Source organism: Triturus cristatus, chromosome 5_2, assembly GCF_964204655.1.
Source record: "Triturus cristatus chromosome 5_2, aTriCri1.1, whole genome shotgun sequence".
In the NCBI taxonomy this organism is placed as follows: Eukaryota; Metazoa; Chordata; class Amphibia; order Caudata; family Salamandridae; genus Triturus; species Triturus cristatus.
In genome coordinates this window covers 990480332-990498693 of record NC_140588.1, presented here as the reverse complement: position 1 = coordinate 990498693, position 18362 = coordinate 990480332, and the positions used below count along the sequence as shown (strand labels likewise).

General features: G+C 45.1%; 1 protein-coding gene across 1 annotated transcript in view; it reads right to left on the bottom strand.

Annotated features, from left to right (window-relative positions):
• The window catches only part of ABCB7 (ATP binding cassette subfamily B member 7), an 801099-nt gene that overhangs the window by 417273 nt on the left and 365464 nt on the right, over window positions 1-18362 (bottom strand). Inside the window, exon 6 of the mRNA XM_085608245.1 lies at window positions 9834-10102. Coding sequence (XP_085464371.1) covers window positions 9834-10102 — 269 coding nt within the window. The remainder of the gene's footprint in view (window positions 1-9833; window positions 10103-18362) is intronic.

Here is an 18362-nt window from a genome sequence, read left to right as displayed (position 1 = left end):
AATGACTGAAAGTGAATTACCAGAAGAACTGAGAGACACAGTGAATCCTGGTGTTGGGGATTTTTCAGGAAAATATATTGGGCTCATGGCCAATACAGACCCAGTGAAGGTAACAGTAAAAGAAGGAGCAGTTTATCCAAACACCCGACCGTACAAAATGAGTCCAGAAGTAAAGGCAGGAGTTGCTCCAGAAATTGATCGAATGATTAAACAAGGCATTTTGAAAGAAATAATGAGTAGTCCTTGTAATTCACCAATCATGGGACTTAAAAAGCAGAGTGGAAAGTACAGAATAGTGTAGGATCTGCGAAAGATAAATAAAATTGTAGTGCCTTGTTGTCCAGTAGTACCAAATCCAGCAGTGATTCTTTACCAGATACCATGAAATGCAGGCTGGTTTACTGTAATTGACTTATGCCAAGCCTTCTTTTCTAGCCCTTTGCACCCAGACAGTCAGTATTTGTTTGCCTTTAAGTTCGAAGACCATGTCTTGGCATGGTGCAGAGTTCCTCATGGGTATACAGAAAGCCCCTCAATCTTTAATCAAATCTTGAAAACGTGTCTAGAAACGTTGGTCAAGCCCAAGAATTCGGTTCTGGTTCAGTACATTGATGACCTACTGGTGGCATCAAAATCGCATAAGATTGTGTCACTGACACAAATGCATTACTGAACCATTTGGCTGAAGGAGGACACAAGGTGTTTCCAGAAAAATTGCAATTTTGTCAGCGAGAAGTAAAATATTTGGGCCACAAAATAGAAAGAGGAGTAAGAAAAGTTACCCCAGAAAGAATAAAGATAATAAAGCAAATGCAGATACCAAAGACACAGAGAGAGATGAGAATGTTCCTTGGAGTAGTTGAGTACTGTAGGCAGTGGATTTTAGGATTTTCCCTGCTGGCAAAACCATTAATTCAGCTGACTTTGAAAAAGGCAAAACATCCAATTGTTTGGAATGATGATTGCGTGGAAGCATTTGTGAAGTTGCGAAACAGTTTGTGTGAGGCCCCTGCTTTAGGCATGCCTGATTATACGAAGGAATTTGCACTGTTCTGTTGTGAGAGAGAGAGTTGTGCACCTTTAGTTTTGACTCAAAGACATGGACTATGCCGACGTCCAGTAGCATATTTTTCAGCTACTTTGGATCCTGTGGCTTCAGCTTTACCTGACTGCTTAAAAGCAGTTGCTGCTACTTGTACGAGTCTGGAGCAAAGTGAGTCGATTGTGATGGGACATTCAGTTAAAGTCTATGTTCCACATTCAGTCGAGATTCTTTTAACAAGAACTCGAACACAGCACCTTACCCCTTGTCGGATGACTAAATATGAAAGAGTTTTTCTGGGAGCAGAAAATGCGACAGTAATCAGATGTACAATAAATGAACCCCGCTACCCTATTACCAGACCCATGTTGTGGAGAAGTGAAGGATGAGGGGGATCATGATTGTTTGGATGTGACAGAAATGTGTACTAAGCCCCGACCTGATATAAAGGAAGAGTCCCTGAAAGAGCCAGATCATGAACTATTTGTGGATGGCTCTTGCATGAGCAAAGAGGAAGGAGGATTTAGTGCAGCTTATGCTGTATGTAAGGTTTCAAGAGTCATTGAAGCATCCTGTTTACAGGGAGACAAGTCTACACAAGTAGCCAAATTGGTGGCCTTAACAAAAGCATGTAAAATTGGGAAAAATTGGAGAATAACCATATTTAGGGATAGTCAATATGGTTTCGGGATTGTGCACGACTTTGGCCAGCTCTGGATGCAGAGGGGATTTCGGACTTCTTCAGGATCTCCCATACGTAATGGCAAAAATGTAAAAGAATTATTGGAAGCAATACAATTGCCAGAAGAAATTGCAGTGGTTAAGTGCGCTGCTCACCAGTCAGGAAATGACTATGTGGTGGCAGGTAAAAGATATGCTGACCAAATTGCTCAGTATTGTGCAAAGAATAAAATGGCTCTTAACCGAAAGATTGAAACAAGTGCAATCAGCTGCCAATGTATGCTTTTCTCACCTCGAGGGACCTGGGATGAGGTTAGACAGTTGCAAGATGAAGTTGAGGCAAAGGAAAGGGAAATCTGGATAAAGTCAGGTTGTGAAAGAAGGACAGAAGATGATGTATGAGTGTACATTGATGGCTGAACAGTCATGCCAGATTGCTTACTCTCTCAAATGGCAAGAATGTATCATGGCGACTCGCATGTTGGTAGGGACGCCATGATTAGACTATTCAGACAAAATTGGTATAATCCAAAGTTTACGGTAGTCGCAGAGAGCTTATGCCAGAGATGTTTAATTTGTCAGCAGCTGAATCTAGGCAGGAAAACAGTGGTCAGTTGGGGAAAAATTGGGAAGGCAGGAGGCCCATTCACAAGATTGCAATTAGATTTTATTGAGTTACCCCCACACCAAGGAATGAAGTATGTCCTTGTCCTAGTGTGCCTATTCTCGAGATGGGTAGAGGCATATCCCACTAAAAGAAATAACAGTCTCACAGTTGCTAAATTACTGTTGAGGGAACTGATACTACGCTTTGGTTTCCCAGTGACTTTGGAATCAGATAGAGGACCTTATTTCAATAATGCAATAATCTGATCAATCTGTGAAGCATTCAAAATCAAACAAATTGCACTGTGCGTACCTCCCAGAGGCTTCTGGAGTGGTTGAGCAATTAAATTGCACAATCAAATCTAGATTGGCAAAGGTGTGTGCATCCACATCACTGAAATGGCCAGATGCATTGCCTCTTGTGTTGATGGGACTCCGAAGTATTCCTGACGGAAAAACAGGATTTAGTCCCCATGAAATCCTCATGGGAAGGGTAATGAGACAAGTATTCGTACCTGGACACAAGTTGATAAATATAACTGATGATTTGGTATTGGACTATTGCAAAGGATAGGCTGACCTAGTGCGTTCTGTCTCTCACTAGGTTGGAGAAGATGCAGTTGCCAGGCAGTGTAACGCCCTGAACGTCTCAGGATCGTTTAACAGACACGACAATGAGGACGCAACCACTTGTGAAGGGTTAGTTCTTTTAATGAAGGCAAATAAAATACAAAGAACAAACAAAGGTTATAGTCACTGGAATCCTCCAGGCTAAGTACGTTACCAGCCCACAGCACGGATGGTCCTAACCGTCCTCTGCATATACGCCGATCCCGGCGTATGCCAACAGAGGGCAGAAATGAAATGGCCGACAATGCCAATCGGTAGGCTGTGAGGGGCACGAAGAGTGTTGGGGAGAATCGAGGAGTCAGGGAAACACCCAGCCGGGGTCTCTACCTGAAGGGAGCAGCCGCTCAACCTCTTCCTCAGACTGCACCGGGACGCGGAGTCACCTCCTGGTGATGCGTCACCGATACCCCAATCACAAGCAAGAAGACTGAACCGAGAGCAGCCGCTCGATCGATCCTGTGGACTTCCGAGTCTGTAACGCGGCAAACACCTCCTGGTGTGCGTTACAGCTGGCAGTCCCTGTGTCTCTGGTCGGGCTGGGAGTTACGACTCCAACCAGCAAAAGCGCCACTGCGCTTGGACTCAGCCGAGTCAAAAAGCGAAGCTCAATGGTTGACCGGTAGAGCTTCCGGGTCCTTCACAGGTGACGATGGGGCAAGACACGGCCCAGGGAGTAACGACTCGACCTACCTCCGTTCTTGCCTTACTGGAGCACCACTCCGGAACACTGCTCTTCACGAAGCAGGTACGTCGGTGTAAACACAATATCCGACAGCCTTGTACCTCCCGGTTCCTCCCTTTATAGGGCGTGTTTTCATTGAGTTATGTAACAGCTCTCCTGTTTACATAAGGGCGTGTTTCCCTTGAGTTATGTAACAGCTCTCCTGTTTACATAAGGGCGTGTTTCCCTTGAGTTATGTAACAGCTCTCCTGTTTACATAAGGGCGTGTTTCCCTTGAGTTATGTAACAGCTCTCCTGTTTACATAAGGGCGTGTTTCCCTTGTATGACAGGAATTCTTGACAGGCAGTCAACGCAGGTGCATGATTTGAATCCTGGAGACTGGGTGGTAGTGAAGAAACACGCCAGAAAGTCGTGCTTAGCACCCAGGTGGGATGAACCACGTCAAGTCATACTGGTCACTAAAACAGCAGTGAAGTGTGCAGGTTTACCCAATTGGATCCTTGCGAGCAATACCAAAAGAGTTCCAGGCCCCACTGAAAAGGAACAGCAACTGATAGAACCAGTTGAGGCTGCTGAAGGTTGTGAAGTCGGAGAATCTAGAGTGATAGATTCAGAAGTGATCTACGAAGAGCAACGGAGCACAAGTCAGTGGGAATGGGTACCAGTGATTGACACACCTGAAGTTGTTATTCAAACGGGAAGCAGCACCAGATTAGAGAGTCTGGAAGATAATGAGAAACAGATAGGTGTAGAAGAACAAGCTCGGGTAGAAAAGAACAAAACTACCGGAAACCCGGAGCAGGACCAGATAAGGAGAGAAGAACATACTCAGGCAGAGGTGAACAGAAACATTCACTGACCTGAGGAGGGACAGACAGGTGAAGAACACGTTCAGGCAGAAAAAGAACAAATTATATTAAGACCTGGACAGGACCAGTTAGGAGAAGAACAACAAGTTTGGGCATGAGAAGAAAATCAAATTGAAACAAGACCCGAAAAGGAACAGATAGAGGAAGAAGAACACATTCAGGCGGACAAAATAACAGCAACAAGACCTGAACAGGAACAGTCAGAAAGTAATTCTGAACAAGAAAGGATTGTGCCTAGACATACTGAAAATAAAAGAACCCTAGAAAAAGACGAAGAGGGTGAAAAAGCAGTTCAAATTAAGAGGGTCAGAAAAGGTGACTACTAGCCAGGTGGAGTGAAAAGATTAAGATACTATCTGAGGAAATCAAGGAAAAGACCAGAGCAAGTGAATGAAGTTACAAGTCAAACTCAGTGAACATAGTCGTATGTGAGAAACAATGGAAGAAGTCCAAGACTGAGAAATCTAACAATAAATACAAGGGTCCCGAGTGGACCTATGTAATTCTTGAAGAATTTGAAAATTTAAGACTGAAGTGAAGAGTCTGAAGAAGTAGGTGCTGCACAGATTGATGACGGAATAGGGAGGCCTCCTTGAAAATAAAGCTTGAGATTCCAAGCAAAGAAAGAGAAGAGAAATCTTCTTAAATAAAAATGTCGAGAAATGAAGTCACCGAGCGACCAAAACGAAGTTTAAAGCAAAGATGCTATAGATCTTGCATATGTAGTATGCTATTAGTGATCTCAATATGGCTATTACTAACAGTAGCGGTGCCTTATTTTATGATAACAAGCAAAAAGAATGAGACAATTACCAATGGAAAAGCAGACACAGGTAAAGGAGACAGAGTAGAACTGGAAGTATCAGATGAGGTAGATTTACATCACACAGTATTAGATAATGATACGTCTTTAAATGCATTCACAAAGTTATTTCAATATGTAGACACAATGGAGATTAGTGATTGTTATGTTTGTATGAAATTATCAGTGTCAGAGGGAGACACATATCACAATTTACCTTTAACATACGGTATATCATGAGGTGTTCTAACCAGTCTGTTTTATAAAACAGGAAAACTTCAGTATTACCATTCAAACTTAGATGTAGTATTTTCAGAACTTCCTATTCGAAAGACTATGAATCCACTACTTAGTGCTCCAGATGCACAGTTTATGGGTGATTTTTTCTTAACAATGAAATCAATGGATATAGTAAAAGCACACAGATAATCTAACATGTACATTACGTGAAGAAGAGAAAGTGTTTTTGAATTTAGTTGAGGAAAGGAGACAGGATTTTCAAAAGAAAGCTGCTGAACATAAGACTGATGTACCACCCTGGACTGAGAAAGAGGGAATTTATACAGCTGGCAAGGCTCATGCTGCGATGTCCCTAGACTTTGTGAAGAAAGGGAAAACCTGCCTCCATAGATTAAAGACAGATTATAATAACGTATTTATTGGGTTCCAGTGAATGTGAACATAGCTTCCTGATTTTGGGAGGTTGGGGACTAAAAGGGGGAACTGATCCAGTATTCCCTGGAGTTTACTACGTGTGTGGGAATAATGCTTAATATAAGCTGCCTGCACGGTGGTGCGGGAGTTGCTATTTTGGGATTGTATTTTCAAACATTTACCACGTAAAAAGAATCACAGGAAACAATGAAAACACTAATTGACTAACACGAAGAAAGAGCTAGTTTTTCAGAACTAGTAGGTGATATATTTGGTGCATCAATACCTTCAGTGGGAGTCATCCTGAATTCACACAGAATTTGTAAATTGTTGACAGTAGTTGATCGTCTTTCGACTGATACTGCTGGGTGTTTCTTGATTAATATAGAGATGGTTGCGATTAGATCTATGGTTTTGCAAAATCAACTTGCGCTTGATATCTTATTAGCAAAAGAGGGCGAAGTCTGTAGAATATTAAAGTATAACATTGTTGTACTTACATTCCTGATAAGAGTAAAGAAATTAGAGGGTATATTAAGAATATTACAAGATTACACGAAAAATTGACACCACTGTAGGTTGACAGTGTATGGGAGAAACTAACAAAAGGTATTTCTTCAATAGGTACTTGGTTTTCTGATTTAGGGAACGGTATTTTAGGTCAGATAATCATTCTAATAGTTGGAATAATAATAGTAGTTTTAACAATAATGATTTGATGCAAATGTTGCAGAAACAAGGGAAGAGGAAGGAAATACGAAATTAATGGAAAAGGAAGGAAGAGGGAATATGATGAAATCGAGTTGGAGGAAATGAAAGGGAGAATCTATAAGAAAAGGAGGGATTTTCAAAATAAAGATGAAAAGGAGAAAGCAAAGGAGGAGAATGAGAATTGCTAAAGTTGGCATCTGGTTTGGGATGGGTTATTTTGTGATGGCTTTGAAATGCCATCAGAGAGGGGATTGATGGAGCAAGGACTCGTAGAGAAGAGATTTGCTTGTACGCAATCTGCTCCTTTAACTTACTAACCAGTTATTAAGTTTGTTTTGTGTAAAACTAACGCGCACCACATAAACACATGAATTAGTGAAGCTTGCCTATGTGTTTACTAATGTTAACAGAATGAATGAAGGACTAAAACGCTCTAAACGGGGAATTTCTTTTTTTTAAAATTTCTGTTTATTGATTTTCAAACAGAGTTAGTACAGAAATCTGCCATGTGACGGTATATTATCGATCACAACAAACAACACAACCAACTAGAAGTGATCAATAAACGGGGAATTTTTACTGCTCATGCGTCAACTGCATCTATGTAGTATGACGTTCCAATGCTTGTAGGGAAATTCTTGTGCATGAGCAGAGGCACTAATATGGTGGCTTAAAGACCCGCATGCATGGCATCTGCTTTGCTGAAAAGAAAACAAGCTATTTACTAATGCTAATGCGGGGAAAGTAATAATAAGTAAAAGGGAATAGAGTAGAGGTGGGTGGTATACAGTGTGACCACTTTATTCTTGAAACTAGTATTTGTCTTTTGACTTTATCAATAGTGCGCATTTGGGCCTCTCGTGTATGTCTGAAGAGAGCTTGGTCACGTGGGTTTTGCGCATAACAACTGAAAGTAAGCCCGGAAGAATGAAAGGTAGGTCGGGAAGAGGACAAGGTCGCAGTATGCCTAAGCATGAGAACCGGCAGTGAAAATTCTAAATGAATGAGACTACATGTTCAAATTAAACATTTGTTGCAGATGAAATGTGAATGCGGGTGGGAAAATAAAGCATGAATAAAAATTAAGGGGATCGGTTTGTGAACAATAGGCTAACTGAAAAAGTCCTATGTAATCATGGTGTGATGAACATCCTCCCCTTGCCTGACCAATTAGATTTCGAATTTTTACGATATTGAAACATTAATGGGTGGAACAATCCTGAACGAAAGGTATAATTGAGGTAACAGTCAGTTAGATGAAGATTTGCTGAATGCTGCTAAGGGGAGATGCTGTCGGAGTAATGGGTGATGCGGACGCTGGGAGGGATGCTGTGAGATGCTGATAAAGAATCGAATGCAGAATCTGAAGCAGAACTTTCCTAATTTAATTGAGTTAGAAGAAGACTTGCGGAAGAATCTCGACGAGGAAGAGTGTCTCAGAGAGGGATGGTGCGCAAATCATCTATGTTAGAGAGGTAACTATCCTGTCCTGAAACCTGTCCCGAAGTCTTTGTCGCCTGAAGTATCCCGGGGGACCCTTACCAGCCCTTTGGCCAGGGGGTTGGTCTTCACACCATTCTTGCTAATTTTATTTGATAATATTTGCAGATGATCTTTTCTCTCTGCCCTCTCCCTTTCTGAGCACGAGTCATTGCAAGTGTTCGAAGTATATGTTGATGATTAATTGAATTTTCTCTCCTAAAGGAGTGAAAGCAACTGTATTGTATTTTTGAAGTGGTTCACATGCTCAGTTTAGATAAAATTTTAAAGCGATAAAGGAGTCTGTGGTTATTTCAATTTAATGTATAAATAAGTTTGTTTTATGTCATTATCACCATCAATTAGTTCAACTAATGGTCCATCGACCAGAGGAAAGAACCTCTTGATCTGTGATGGGTTACTGAAGGTATTCTAGACTAATCCTGAATATTTGTGAAAACATGTAACCTTGACACCCAGCGGTAATACAAAATTATGTGTTTGATGGGCCCATGTGAGTATATGATAGTAGAGTACCTGTTGTTATTAAACCGCTGGATCATTGGCACATACGCATGATACAGGTTTGCCTCTGAAAATAAACAGCAGCATTAAGGATCCAAACAATAGTACAATTGGGCACTCAGGGCAGGGGTGCACATCCGTTATCACGCAGAGGACTTTTCCGTCCCAATATATGTTTTATATCTGCCAACAATCTTCCCAATTTAAAAAATCTCCAGTGTGTGCATGATGTTTGCCAATGCCCTGTTCTTTTCAAAACAACCCCCTTGCAGAGACCATAAATCATAAATATAACAACTTGCAGGGCAGGTCCTGGATTCAAAAATATGTTTATGAATTAGAGGGCAGATTTCACCTGTGTTTTAATCTCACTAAAAATATTGTGAGAATAATCTTCTATTCACCAGTCAGAAATATTGTTGGCTTGCAACATAGATGCTTGTAATTCAGCTTTCCACTTTCAAGAAAGTCGGCTTTGTCTTACGTTGTACCAACTGCTATGCTAGTTTTTCAAACAGTCACAAAAGAAAGAGTGCCCCTGTAGAGCTAATGAACCAGCAGGACCAGGGGAAAACCCAATATAGCAGCCAAACAAAAACCTGCCTGGAAAATGAATACAAGTAATATATTTGGTGAAACTTTTGAATGACAATAATTAATAAATTTGATGCTCTCAATCTCTCGAGAAATATTGAGCTGTGAGATATGTTGTGATCTTCCTTTTTTGGGCTATATTGTGACTTTTTGCGCATTCTAACGTTTGACCAAATATATTACTTTTATTCATTTTCCAGGCAGGCTTTTGTTTGTTTACTGTAATGCTATTTTTTTCAAGCCAATCAAAAACAGTTATTTTGCCTTCTCCTTGTATGTTTCATGTTTGTTACAACAGGAGTCCTACACCGGTTTCTTTGAGTTCAACAAAACCGCAGTCAACACATTTCAGTTGGATTCTACATTCAAAGCTCAATCCGGATGAATGATTATATGACAGTTGGTCCAAAACCCTGCAAAACTGTTCCTTAATTTTGATCGCAACTTTAGTCAATAACAATATGAATGTAGAAATAAGAGATTTTAATCGCTATTGGAATATTTTCCACAACGAAAATGACCTATACCCAACAGACAACACATTTTGCCTCACTTACCAAGATGCTACTGACAAGTGCTACTTCAAAGAGGGTTGGCCCCAGATTGAACACCAGAGCACTGAGGACGAAGCTGATGCCTCGTGTTCCACGGTCAATGGCCTTGGAGAGCGCCCCAGTCTGTCTTGTCAGGTGAAACCCCAAATCCAGATTGTGGAGATGAAGGAAGACATTCTTGGCTATCCGGCGAATAGAATTCTGGGCTACTTTCCCAAACACCGCATTCCTCATTTCATTAAATAAGGCAGATCCAGCCCTTGATAATCCGTCTAAAGCAGAAAAGAAAATAAACATAAATTAGGATATATTCCATTTGCTGTGGATGTTTTTTTTAATGTTAAATTCATCACATTGTTGTAGCTCTTGATTAAAGTTTTCACAGCTAAAAGGCATTTATTTTTATTTTGTGCTAGATCAGCCTCCTGGGGCAGTTTTGACCAGCGAAGTGGAAAATATTCAGTTACTTACCTTTGGTGATGCCAGGGCCGGCTTTAGGGCAGAGCGGCAGGTGTGGCCGCACTGGGATCTGACCTGTGGGGGCGGGGGGGGGGGGGGGGGGTTAGGGGGGACGCTGACCTCAGGGGGGCGGTGCTGTGTTTGGCAATTACTTCTGATTGGAGAGATGAGGGTGCACTTTAGCCTGGTAATAGTGAGAGAATCCGAGGAGGCGGTCATAGGGTTTGGGGGGCACCAAAAGCTGGGTAATGCCATTTCTGGTGGATACTTTTCACCTAGAAGTAGCTCTCTAGTGCATGTAGATGGCACCATGTGAATCCAGTTGCGGGTCCACCTGCCACAGAAGTGAAAACACGAGCCAGTATACAGAGTCACCTGGGGCACAAGCGTCAATTCCTTCACTTTTTTCAGACACAACTGACATTTACAGAGAGGAACCAAACAATCTAAATGACAGGAGAATATGCTACACCAGAACAGAGAAAGGAACCGTGCAAACATGCAGATGAAGATCAAGTTGCCATTCTGCAAATGTCAACCACCGCAAGGCTCCTGGCCAGGGTTGTAGATGCTACAGCGGGCCTCAAAGTTTCCTCAAAACCGTAACTGCCTATGAGGAAGAAGGAGAAAAACTAGGTGTTGAGGGGCAGAGATTTACACAGAAATCAAACAAACTTACGCAATGAAGGTAGGCTGGATCCTCACAACAACCTTGTGCCTGTGGAAACGATATATGGCTCCTTAGAGCATAGGGTTGTATTTCATATATAATGGTCACAAAAAAAGCAACATTTCAAGAAAAGATGCTGCAGACCGCTTTTGTGTTTTCCTTTCACGGGTGAATGGACTTTTTCTATCAAGGCAAAGATCTTTGTAGACTTCCCAGAAAATTCATAACCACTGGAAGGGTAAAGAAAGAAGTGTGGGAGAGGCTGTTCTTTACTCTGCATTGGCTGACAAGTGAACTGTTATTGAATAGACTACAGACCACATTTTCCTTACAATGTGTCAAATAGCAATACAATATTCTCCCGGCCGTGAAAAGTTTCACTGACGGTATTCAGTCGAGTGAATAAATAAACAGATGCTAAAAGGGAAAGCATACACTTCGCCACCATGGACCTCAGCAGAGTGTTCAACACAGGGGTTAGATCAAACTGTGGACTGTGCAGAGGGACATGGGGGTAAGTGAAGCACTTGTAGCTTTTTTGCACAATGTGCACATGGGTCTTGAAGCCTCTAAGGTATGGTCCAGCAGGGGAATGCAATACGCACTTTCATTCAGGGACAGGGGTTCGGCAGGGCTGCATATTGGCTCCCAGACTTTTTATCCTATATATTAATCAATTCGATCAGGTTTTAGGAGTTTATTGCAAAGATGTTTCCAAGGTAGGAAAATAGAATGGTCCCAGCTTTGTTGTACGCAGACGACTGTTCTCAGACTGATTTTATGGAGATTTTGGGGCTGAAAAGTTATTATACTAAGTTTTATACTATGATATTAGGACCAAAAAATTGCAACACTAAAACTTGTAGAATTAAGGATCATTGTATTGGAAATTTAGACGAGTTTTGTTATTTAGGTATTTTACTGGACCACAAATTGAATTGGGCCACCTTGTTGAAACCACATGTTCAATCTTTTAACAGGGTACCCATAGCATTCATGCTTTTTCTGGGCGGCTATATATAAAGTCCTTATTACATCTCTATGAAGCAAAATGTGTCCCAACTGTAGCTTTGGGGGCAGAGATTGGGGATATAAAGAACAAGTTACTTACCTTCGGTAACGCTTTTTCTGGTGGATACAGTATCTGCCTGTGGATTCCTCACCTTGTGAATATCCCCTGCGCCAGCAACATTCGGAAACTTTTGTAGCAGTCCACGCCGATGGGGGTCGAAGACGACGTCACAGAGACACGGCTCCGCTCGCGACTCCGCTGACGTCACCGGCTCCATAAGAAGACCTCGTCGGCGTGATGACGTCAGTTCCGCCCCTTTATTCCGTGCCTTCGAGGCACACGGACAGCAATATATATATATACAGTATACACAGTACACAATATGCATATCAACACACTCAGTGTGGAAAATAAATAAAGCACAAGAAATAACATAATGCTTTTGACAGTGATAAACACACTTGAAACCCATCAATAGAATTACAGGCATAGAAATACGGACAGAAGTATGGACAACGGGGAGGCGGGTGGGTCAGTGAGGAATCCACAGGCAGATACTGTATCCACCAGAAAAAGCGTTACCGAAGGTAAGTAACTTGTTCTTCTGATGGATACATCTGCCAGTGGATTCCTCACCTTGTGAATAGATTCCACAGCAGTCCCCACTCATGGAGGAGGGTGTCCACCCTTCTATACCAGAAAGTCCTGAAGGACGGATCGCGCAAAGTGTCCGTCCCTCCTCACTTCGGTGTCTAAGCAATAATGCTTTGCGAAGGTGTGGAGGGAGGCCCAAGTTGCCGCCCTACAAATATCCTCCACTGGAACACCTCTAGCTAAGGCAGATATGGAAGACTTTGCTCTCTGGTAGAATGAGCCCTCAAACCCTCCAGAGGCTCCTTACCAGCTAGGGAGTAGCATATCTTGATGCACAAGACAATCCACCTGGAAAGTGTGCGCTTGTGCACCGCTCGACCTTTCCTGCAGCCAGCAAAGCCCACGAAGAGCTGGTCATCAATTCTGATGTCCTTTGTCCTGTCCAGGTAAAAGCTCACCGCCCTCTTAGGGTCCAAACGGTGAAGTCTCTCCTCCTCCTTGGAAGGGTGAGGGGGAGGATAGAAAGAAGGAAGGGTAATAGATTGCCCCAGATGGAAGGGAGTTACCACCTTAGGCAAAAACGCAGCCCTGGTCCTAAGTACCATTCGTTCAGCATGCACAGTCAAGAATGGGGGTTTTGAACTTAGAGCTTGAAGCTCACTTACCCTCCTTGCCGAGGTGATTGCAATGAGGAATACCTTAAGGACAACAGCCTCAAGGGACACTTGTGTAAGGGCTCGAAGGGAGAACCCATAAGATAAGTTAATACAAGGTTTAAGTCCCATTGAGGCATAACAAAAGGAGACGGAGGAAACTTGTTTGTAAGGCCCTTTATAAAACGAAGAACAATAGGTGATTTGAATAATGACGGCTGATCCGGCAAACAAAGGAAAGCCGACAAAGCCGATAAGTATCCTTTCACAGTAGCCACAGCAAAGCCTTGCTGAGCCAGAGAAAGAGCAAACTGTAGAATATTAGACAGACGAGCCTTCAAGGGATCAATGGACCTCTCTCCGCACCAAAGCACAAATTTAGACCACCTATATGAGTATATAGATTTGGTGGAGTGTCGCCTGGCCGATAAAATAACATCCACCACATCTGGTGGGAGAGAGAAAGAATTCAGGTTGCCCCGTTCAGGTTGCCCCGTTCAATCTCCAGGCATGAAGGTGTAAGCTCTGGAGGTGGGGGTGTAGAACCTGCCCCTCCGACTGCGAGAGGAGGTCTGCCCTCAGCGGGAGACGGAGCGGAGGGCACGAGGAGAGGTGGAGAAGATCTGTGTACCACACCCTTCTTGGCCAATCCGGGGCGACCAATATAACTTGGGCCCGGTCTTGGCGAATCTTCCTCAGAACCCGAGGAATCAAGGGTATGGGAGGAAACGCATAAAGGAGTCGTGAACCCCAACTCAACTGAAATGCGTCCGCCAACGCTCCCTGCATCGGATACTGGAGACTGCAGAAAGACAGGCAGTGAGCATTCTCTTGAGTGGCGAACAGGTCCACCCGACGAGTCCCCCACGTCCGAAAGACGTGACGAACTACCTCTGGATGAAGCCTCCACTCGTGGTCGGCGGAGAACTGCCGACTGAGACTGTCTGCACGAACGTTTAGAACCCCGGCCAGATGATTTGCCATTAAACAAATCTGATGGACCTGAGCCCAGGACCATAGACGCAGGGCCTCTCTGCAGAGACAAAGAGACCCCACTCCTCCCTGTTTGTTTATATACCACATTGCGGTCGTGTTGTCCGTCAGGACTTGAACAGATGGACCGCGAAGGGAAGGAAGGAAGGCCTTGAGTGCCAAACGTATCGCCCGCAATTCCAGAAGGTTGATGTGAAGCAACCTTTCTTCTGGAGACCAAAGACCCTTGACCTCCAGATCCCCCAGATGAGCACCCCACCCTAAGGTGGATGCATCCGTTACCACTGTTGTCACCGATGGAGGCAGATGGAAGGGCTTTCCTTGGGACAGATTGCCCTCCACGCTCCACCAAGATAGATCCGCTGCAGCTTCTCCGGAGATCCTCACAGACTCCCTGAGATCCCCTTTGTGCTGATACCACTGCTTGCGGAGGCACCACTGGAGCGCCCTCATGTGCCAGCGTGCATGGCTGTCCAACAGGATGCAGGAAGCGAACAGACCGAGCAGGCGAAGGACCTTCAGAACCGGAACGACCGCTCCGCTGTAAAATAAAGGAATCATTTCCTGTATGTCGAGAATCCTTTGAGGAGGAGGGAATGCTCGACACACAGTAGTGTCCAGTATCGCACCTATGAACAGGTTGCGCTGAGAGGGCACCAGGTGAGATTTGGGTAAGTTTATCGAAAAACCCAATTTGTACAACAGCCGAGTTGTATCCTGCAGATGACGCAGCACCTTCTCTGGCGACTCCGCTTTTATCAGCCAGTCGTCCAAATAAGGGAAAACCGATATCCCCGTCCTTCTGAGATGGGCTGCCACCACTTCCATCACCTTCGTGAAGACTCGAGGTGCTGAAGTAAGACCAAACGGTAGGACCGCAAACTGATAATGTTGCGACCCTACCATAAAACGGAGATACTTTCTGTGCGACTTCAGGATGGGGATGTGGAAAAACGCATCCTGCAAGTCGAGCGACACCATCCAGTCCTCCTGATTCAGCGCCTGAAGAACCTGCGCAAGGGTGAGCATCTTGAACTTCTCCTGTTTCAGGTAAAAGTTCAAAATTCTGAGGTCCAATATCGGACGCAACCTGCCGTCCTTTTTCGGAATCAGGAAATACCGGGAGTAGCATTCTTGACCCCTTTCCTGCTCTGGAACCACCTCTATCGCACCTTTCTGAAACAACTTCAGGACTTCCTCCTGCAGGAGAAGACGGTGGTCCTCCGAGCAAGCCCCTTGGCAAGGAGGGTAATTTGGAGGGAATTCCCGAAAGGGAAGGGCGTACCCATTTTCTACAAGATCCAGAACCCAGAGATCTGTAGTTACAGATTCCCAATCTTGTAGCAAATGGGTAAGCCGGCCCCCCACAGGACCAGCATGATCCGGAAAGTCGAATCTAGGGCTGCTTTGCAGTGGTGGGAGGGGCTGAGGAGGAGGAAGAGGAGGAGGAGAGCTGACGGCCACGTGTGCGACCCCTAATTCTTCCTCTGTAACCTCTCGACGAGGAACCTTGCTGCTGCTGCTGCTGGGACGGTCTATAGGAGCGAAAAGTCACCTTTCCAAAGCCCCTATATCTTTTAAAAGAACCTCTCGGCTGGGATTGAAGGCCCAACGACCTAGCCGTAGCCTTACTCTCCTTGAAGCGTTCGAGAGCAGCATCCGCCTTCTTCCCGAACAAGCCAGACCCATCAAAAGGCAAGTCTAATAAGGTCGACTGCACATCCGAGGAAAATTCAGAGGACTTTAGCCATGCACCCCTCCTGGTGGCAACAGAAGACCCCATGACTCTGGCAACTGAGTCTGCCGTGTCCAGTCCACTCTGAATGACTTGTCGAGCAGCCGCCTGGGCATCAGTCAGAACTTCATTGAAGCCAGCCCTATCCTCCTCCGACAGCTTCGGCGCAATCTTCTTTGCCGAATCCATTAGCGCATGGATATAGCGCCCCAATAAACACGTCGCATTCGTGGACTTGAGAGCCATGCTGGCTGATGAAAAGACCTTTTTGGCCGATTGGTCCACCTTTTTGGCCTCTCTATCTCCTGGAACCTGAGGAAAGGACCCCTTTGACCTTCCCGAACAAGCCGCCTGGACCACCAAGCTCTCAGGCGAAGGGTGCGAAGTTAGAAATTCAGGATCCCCTGAAGCCACTCTATATCTCCTTGCGACTGCCCTGGAGACCGCAGGAGCTGAAAAAGGCTTGCGCCATACCTCTAGCACAGGTTCCATAATAGCCTCATTAAAGGGTAACAAAGGCTCCGAGACCGCTGTAGGTGAATGCAGCACCTCAGTAAGTAAATTAGACCTGTACTCCGTGGACGGCAACTGTAGGTCCAACAACTCTGCAGCTTTTCTGATGACCGCATGATAGGGCGCTGCATCTTCAGAGGGCTCATCTGATGGTGGAGTGATTTCCCACTCTGGAGACAAATCCAGTCCACTTGCCTCCTTCAGTTCTTCAAACACCTCATCAGATTCGACTAACTTTCCCTCTTCAGCCTCTTCCAACAGAAAGCGTCTCTCATCCACCACTCTCTGTGCTTCCCTTCTGGAACGAATCCGCACCAGCGGCGTCGGCGGCGCCGTGTTCGAATCCGACGGCGCCGGCAGCGGCGTCGAACGCGGATCCGCAGGAGCAGCCGGCGTCGAACGAAGTCGAGTCGGCGCCGGTGAAGAGGGAAGCGGCGTCGAAGTTCTCGGCGCCGGTAGCTGCCAAGACGGCGTCGCCGGAAAGAATGGCATGAACGGAGCTTGAGGGTAGACCTGCGGCACTCCCAAATTGAAAGCCATCGGACCCATCGGACCCACAGGTGCACCAGAGGTATACATGGCCCTTGAAAACACCCCGTACATGGCATTAAGATAATGCGAGGGGTCTTGTCCTGGACCAGGAAATGGAGGATACTGGTCAGGCAGCACCGGACTCGGGCCTGGCGGCGCCGACGGTGGTAAAGTGGCGTCACAGTCTCACCCGGAGCTTGAAGATCCTCACCCGGGGCCGGAGACGGAGCCGGAGAATCAGCTGGAGCCGGAGATGGAACCGGCGTCGGGGAGGATACCGGCACCGGAGATTCAGCCAGAGAAGTCACCGGAGAAGAGGGAGCTGGAGGTGAAGCCGGGACCAGAGAAGGAGACACTGACTCTCTCCGACGTCGAGTAGGCGACTTCGACTTCGGGGCCGAACCTTTGTCGGAGTGATGATGTGAAGAATGCCTCCTCTTTTTCTTATGCTTCTTACTTTTCGAAGCATGCCCCGAAGTCGACTTGGACGCCGACCTCGACCTGGATCCAGACCTCCTCCTTCCTCTTTTTTCCTTCTTCATTCGAGCGATGAAGAGCTTCGCTTCTCTCTCCTTGAGAGCCTTCGAGCTCATCTTGCGGCAGCTGGAACAACCACCCACATCGTGGTCGGATGAAAGGCACCAAACACAGTCCTCGTGTGGGTCGGTAATAGACATGTGCTTGCCACATTCTCGACAGGGCTTGAAACCCGACTTCCTTGTCGACATCTTCGAAGAAAGACAGAAAATTTTCCGAAAAATACACAAAGTAACAGGTAAAGCTACTAGTAACGATTCCCGAAATCCATTGGCGTCGTCGGCGCGGAAAAAAGGGAACTGACGTCATCACGCCGACAAGGTCTTCTTATGGAGCTGGTGATGTCAGCGGAGTCGCGAGCGGAGCCATGTCTCTGTGACGTCGTCTTCGACCCCATCGGCGTGGACTGCTACAAAAGTTTCCGAATGTTGCTGGCGCAGGGGATATTCACAAGGTGAGGAATCCACTGGCAGATGTATCCATCAGAATCTTGCCTTCCCATACAAGTGGTAGAAAATAAATTCTTCAGAAGAATGTTGCGGATTCCCCAGAGTGTTGCGGCAGAGATCGTGCATAGTGAGCTAGGAGCAGGCTTTATTGCAGATTAAATACAATTGTGCCCCATACTCTTATGGTTTTCCATACGGCTCAAAATGAGCTATAGTTTAACAGGAAGATCCTGAGGGATTTCCAGAGTATGGAATATGTTCCGCATATACCTTGGTTGAGCTATATAAAATGTACCCTGATTGTTATGGGCAAACCTCAGCTCTATAATTCCCCAGAGTTGATTTATAAATCAGATATTGTGTGGGTTAAGGGAGCTTCTAGGGCA